This window comes from Ischnura elegans, chromosome 3 (genome assembly GCF_921293095.1).
Source record: "Ischnura elegans chromosome 3, ioIscEleg1.1, whole genome shotgun sequence".
NCBI lineage: Eukaryota > Metazoa > Arthropoda > Insecta > Odonata > Coenagrionidae > Ischnura > Ischnura elegans.
In genome coordinates this window covers 49,455,349-49,461,931 of record NC_060248.1, presented here as the reverse complement: position 1 = coordinate 49,461,931, position 6,583 = coordinate 49,455,349, and the positions used below count along the sequence as shown (strand labels likewise).

Genomic DNA, 6,583 nt, shown 5'->3' with positions numbered 1-6,583 from the left:
TGTGGAGACACAACATAATTAGACACAGAATGGTCTTATTCCTAAGGATAAGCAACTAGATAGATATGAAACAGGCAAAGGAGGAGAGTGTTCTGCCAACACCTACAAATAATCTAAGGTGAAATAAGAAAATATCACAGGTACTGATTCCACCATGATCTCAGTGGTAGCCTTATAATATTCATTACCATTTCACAGAAGAAACTCAGCATTGATTTTTCACAATAAACTGATTTACTAACAATATGAAGATGGAAGGCAAGATTACATCATGTTGATACAAAAACTTGATACAAAAATGAGATAAACCAGGATGTGGCAGTGATATGAGAAGGCATGACTAGTTGGGAATGAAAATGAGCAAAGACATACGTGCATTTTGAATGATACAATTATATAAACCATCCAGCATCCATTTCAAGGAGATAGATATCCATGTACACACATCATACTTGCATAGACAGTATATTTCCACATAGTGTTAGACACCAACAAGGAATTGAGGAAGTAAAATGTCATGGCTATTTATTGCACATGAACTAATTCAGTTCCTTAATGCGCTTGGCATATATGAAAATCAAATGATGACAAAATAAAAACTTGCCATAATTACCATGGAGAAAACCTGTTATTACAGAAATTAATTTACAGAAAAGTGAAAAAAACATATTATGCATCTGCCTGCCACAAAATTTAATTCATTCTGCCAGGTGACAGAAGCATATGCATCTGACAGTAATTGAATAGTTTACCCCTGCATTTAGGTTTTTAGTATACTCAATCTATTTACAATCCTTCAACTGAAGTAGCTCCAAGCAAAATTATTAATATTCAATCTCTGACTTCTCAAATAAATTGTATGCTTAAGAGAAAAGTTCATTTGTTCCTGTAGCTTTTCAGCAATAAAATTTATTTTTCCAATGACAGAAAATTACTAGAATGAAAAGTTAGGTTAAAATAGAAGGCCAAGGTCAATCGCCTAAAACACAAGAGGGCAAAAAGTATATTTATGGAAGGATGATTTTGGGTCCTCATACTTCATACAACAAACAGAGTGCTGTCTCTTAATCAAAAAACAGCATGAAGTAAAGCAGAGGACTAGGAAATTATTGGCAGAATAGATAAACTATGAGACTATGTTACAAAAATTAACACTAACTCAAATGCATACAGGATGCTAAAACTACGAGCAATAATAATTTTGACATGAAGTTCATGAGAATAGAAATTAATGAAAAACTTTCAGGATTCATATTTTTAATTTAAAAATATTTAATTAGCATTAACGTATCAGAGTTTTAATAAACAAAGGATCACGAAGAGCTATTCATAAACAATTACAAATCAATCGCACAATGCTAGACCTATTTACAATGTTATTTTCAACTTCCAGGAGGAAAATTTAATAAATCTTCTTTGGTTATTACATACATGGATCTGATCTGTGATAACAAAAATTGATCCATATATGACATCATTTGATTAAAAGATCACCGAGAAATAAGTTTCATTCACGAATAGTCAATGATCACAGGGAAAAATTTGGTGAAACGTACACACCTGCTTATACAAGAAGCAAACAGCCAGAAGAGAATGAGAGAACTAAATAGTGCAAAGGATTCAAAGGGGACAGCAAAATGTCAAATACGACACTTCAAAACTTACAGAATATTTATTTCTATCAGTTAATTAGATATCACATTAAAATTGCAATATTACTCCAAAAATGGAAGCAGGATGGCAAATGATGGGGTGATGTGATATGCTGGACGTAAACATGAAGTTGCAGGATAATAGGTAACAAATAAAACAGGAGAGGACTTAAACTATACACAAATCCAGTTCGAAAGACAAATACATAAACATCTAACACCATCTTACACCAGAGCCACAAAATGTAGTTTTGCTCCTCAAACTTCACCCTCCACTATCACGAAACACCTCATGGCTAGGTAGATGGCTTCGATGAAAAAAGAATTGTTTCCCCTAAGTAGAACAGAACAAAATACCTTAAAGGTAAAGATATAGAGGACCATAAGGGGCCTCGATAAAATAAGGTGAATGGCAGTATAACGTAAAAGGTACGTGAACGGTACAAAAGTATGAAAACCAAGAAGCAAATGAAAATATTGAATGACTAATTATGTATAATTAGGCACTAGAAATTCTTTCCTTATTTCACAAACACTCGTGACAAGTTATAAACAAACACTTCCTGAGATGAGGTATGAATGTTGCAATTTGAAATTCAAAGGCAGCTGATACAGAGGAATACACAAAGAAAGTCATTGTTAAAATAATTATATCACTGGCTTAGCGTATATTAACCTCAATACAGCCCTAAAACTGTAGCTCTGGCAATTAGCTACAGACACCACTGGCAGTGAAAATGTATCTGCATTGACTTTTCGTCATACATTTACACAAATGTGAAACTATCCCACAGAGCTCACTGATTGGAATTCAAACCACAGGATCATATGCATTCACTTTTTTTTTGAAGCTTAATTCCCAGAGGGTAATACCTCTTCGACCTCTCACAGCAGTGAAGTGCTTCTTTCATTCTCATCGTACACACTCCACAAATCGAGAGATTTCACCCTCCAGACTCTGTCAGGAAAGAAAAGAATTCATTAGTGGCAAAATAAGATATCATTTTGCAGCTACAGAGGTTTAAACAAAAAACACTATCAGAGAAGTCCTGTTCGCGAATTTCTAGATTGGTTGCAACTACATTTTCAAACTTTTAGAACAGTTGCTAGGGACATTAAAAAAATCAATTTATGCATCTCATTCAGGGTTCCTACGACTAAATTATAAAATTCACTGTTTTTTTCCAGGTTTTCAGGTCTAAATGTCATCAAATTCAAGGTCTGTTGATAAGCCATTTTAGGCAGAAATGTCCATCACATAAGAATCACTGGCTGCACGTTAGCTAAATATTTAACAAGCACGACAGATGCCGTGAAAGCCAACGCAGCAATGAAAGTGCTACATATCGCTAGCAAAATTCAGGGCCGACTCAAGGTTGTGAGAGGGAAAATGGAGGGAGCAGGGTGGTAGAGAAGTGAAGAAGTGTCTGATTTTTTGCCAGAGTTAATGAACACTTAGGTTACCGGTCTTCCAATCACAGGCTTGAGGTCAATGTGTTATCATGGTGCAAGGACCAATAATTGCACTTCGAATATACGTGTGCAGATAAATGCATGGACTGACCATGTCTGCACGTGACTGACCTTGAAACCTGAATGACATATCCATTTTTCTTTTGATCTGTCAATCTCATTTCTACAATCAAGTTTGAGAGATTTTCTAAGTTTTATGATGAAATTCACAGCTTTTTCCAGGTTTTCTTACAGCAGACAAAATCCACGGCTTATTCACGGTTGAGTGGGAGCCCTGTCATTATTTATCTCAAGTTTGTTTAAAGATCAAATACACAACACAGTTTGTGACTAGAAAACTGAATTTAAAGCATTGCAATTGCTTCCAGGTAGGGGAATTTACAATTGTATAAAATTAATTGCAGCATTCAGTAGGGTACAAAGGAGGCCTCCTCCATTACAAGTCAGACCACTAAGTAATTACCAACTATTGTAAAAAGGAATTATAACGAAATTCAATGGACTCAAAATTCACAACTATGCTATCATGGAATATGCAACTTAGAAGTAATTAAAGACACATGGAATGCAATGGAAGGCAATAGGACAACATTCATTAATTCTTTTTGTTTAGGTCAAAATAGCTCAGAGATAATTCAATCAATATGAAAAATTTTATGTAGCCAGATATCCCTGGATATTTTTATTCACTCGTATTTATTCAAATAAATGCAGCCAGGAAGGCTCTGCAGCACCACTCTTAAAAGGAAAACTTCCACCTCGGCCCCTTCTCTGGCATACAATACATACTTTCAGATTTCTTAAGGTTTTGGCTTAATGGGTTATACTGTAATTCTTTGAATTAGGTCCTTAAACTTTAGAGGATTCAATTTTTGAAAAGAATACATCACTAGCACTCACATATTGTCCCCCAATTAATCTTTCCCCAGAGTTATTGTGCAAAAGGGTGAGAGGATATATTCAGGGCAACTTGGCAAGTATATTAATGCATGCAAAAAAAACTGCTTCATGATGATATCACATGATCATACTATGTACTTATTTTTCCCATTAAAAATAATTGAAGACTAACCTTGAGCATTCCATTACGCTTCCACTGGCAAGCATATTGGCCAATACACTTCTCCAGCTGAATATACAGTTCATGAATTGTTTCCACAGGTTTGCCTTCAGTGACCCGCACTGCCCGTTGCACCAACTGTTTTAAGCACTCCTTGTCTAACCCTGTGACACACTTATTCTCAGGATCATCACTATCAATACTCTTCCTCTTTTCATTGGAATGGTCTGCACCATCTTTAAAAACAGACACAATGGTTAGGAAAAAATGCATAGCATAAGCATTTGATTATTTTATATGCACAGAAGTATGGATGGCTCCTCAAAAACTAAGACAAATTTTCTAATAGAACCAAATTCCTATTGAGACTATTGTGCACTGACAACTACACTCACTAAAAGGTAAAATTGGAATGGGTGGGTGATTTGGTGAAAGACTGTTACACACAATATCAAATTAGTGTAGTGCACTTTAACCGAGCTGAGACTCTTCACGGAAGCACAAAATTAAATCTAATGCATACAGTAAAACCCCTCTTTTACACTTTTGAGGGGGATAAGGAAAAAATTGTAAATTGTGGGAAAATGTAAGTCAAGGGTAGGCACTATTCCATGAAAATAATCCTTTTATGAAAGTATGGCTAAATGTTCAATTTTTCAAGTGTATCATGTCTTAAACGAATAGTAAGTATAAAACAGTCAGGGTAGGTAAAAAGCAGTCAGGGGCCTTACACATCCATCAAATTCCTGGGATGTGACACAGATACACTAACATTATTATTCCTTGAATCAATGACTTAAACTCCACGTGCCCATTTGATTTATGTGTAGAATAGCACGTCAATTCCCAGGTCAAAAATCTCAATTCAAATACATCCCACCTTAGTTATCAATCACTATAGCCTCTATTTTACCTCCGGTATGCGTTACCAAGGAAGAAAACAATTTTTTCCCAAAATGCATAAACTAACAGCAACGTTTCCCAGAAAACTTCATAGAAGTTATCTTACCTAATGAACTCCTTGGTCTCGGAGTGCTTGTATGGGAGGGTCTCCTCTCACTGCAGCTCTCTGCCTTTTCTCGAATACCATCAACACTCTTATTGCTCCCATCTGGACTTGAAACACCACTACACTGGTCCACTGAGATCTTTCGCTTAGTTTTGTCATTTATTTCACCATCTACCACTTCCTTCACAGGTGTCGACGAATTGTCATCATCTTCAGTCCTTTTACTCTCTGACTCCTCACCGTTCTCTTCCTTCTTCACTTCCACTAATAACTTCTTCTTCTTCGCCTTCCGCAAGAATCCTCGGGCCCATCCGGGAGTACTCCTCCTCTTCTTGGGACGGCCTTCACTTCCTGCTCATCATTGAAAGAGAAAGCACAAAGGTAAACTACATTCTCATCCCATGATAATTACCAAGCAAGAATAATTTATAATGACAAGAATTACATAAATGGTTGAGCTGATTCACGAACAGGTGAAGTGATTCACCAAAAACAGACACGAGACATTCAATTGATAGATAACTCATGTAAATAGAAAGCTTTAAAGATGATTATGGAGCAAATGAGTACATAGAACTAATGCTACTATTTAACGGACAAAGCAGTGAAATGACACAGTGACTAGTACATAGAAATAGCATAGCTTGACTCATAAGATCCTGGAACAGATAAATTAAGTGCCCTGGCTGTCACATAGCGGTTACATAACTGATGATTGGCAAAAAAAACTACAGCTGGACACATGAATACTGTTAGCAAGACAGATGAAAAGCATGCTTAGCAATTAATTTCCACCAAAATTGCTTTTACCATAGCAAATAAAAACTATTTCAGAACTAGAGAGAAGCATTCTGAGCTACAGCAATCTTTCTGAATAAACACAAGGCCAACATTAATTGCTAACTTGTGAATCTAATGTGAATCAATAGTATCCGTAAAGAATTACATGTAAAAAACCCATAGGGAAAAATATGAACTGGGAATTTAATGCTGAGAAAATCTGAGCTGAGCTTGCTAACATCTGCAACATGCGAATTGGTTCACATACGCAACTGCCTGATATAATATCTTACCAAATGAAAGATTTTAAGGGAAAGGAAAATTGAAATATAACAACGCCATAATTATCAGTGGTACTTCCCGACTACTTCCTACTGCCATGGCACACGGGTTGAGGCAAAATGGGAAGGACTGATATGAGCTGAATGAATATGGCATGATGAATAATATGAATTTACATCAAAGATTCATGCTAAAATGCAAAAACATATCCACACTTTGGTCTCGTCTAATACAACTCTTATTGCTTACATTTCACATTTTAGTTTCATTACGTGAGGATAGTGATGGACATGTACCAGGAAGTACAAATCCAGGAGAACAAGTGTG

General features: G+C 35.9%; 1 protein-coding gene across 5 annotated transcripts in view; it reads right to left on the bottom strand.

Moving 5' to 3' along the window:
• Nucleotides 1-211: 211 nt before the first annotated feature.
• LOC124155754 (ATPase family AAA domain-containing protein 2-like) overlaps nt 212-6,583 on the bottom strand; it is a 57,378-nt gene continuing 51,006 nt past the window's right edge. For all 5 annotated transcript variants that reach the window (XM_046529836.1, XM_046529840.1, XM_046529839.1 and 2 more), the window contains 3 exons: nt 5,195-5,545; nt 4,198-4,421; nt 212-2,610 (listed from right to left, as the gene is read on the bottom strand). In XM_046529836.1, coding sequence (XP_046385792.1) covers nt 2,566-2,610; nt 4,198-4,421; nt 5,195-5,545 — 620 coding nt within the window. In that variant the 3' untranslated portion in view covers nt 212-2,565. The remainder of the gene's footprint in view (nt 2,611-4,197; nt 4,422-5,194; nt 5,546-6,583) is intronic.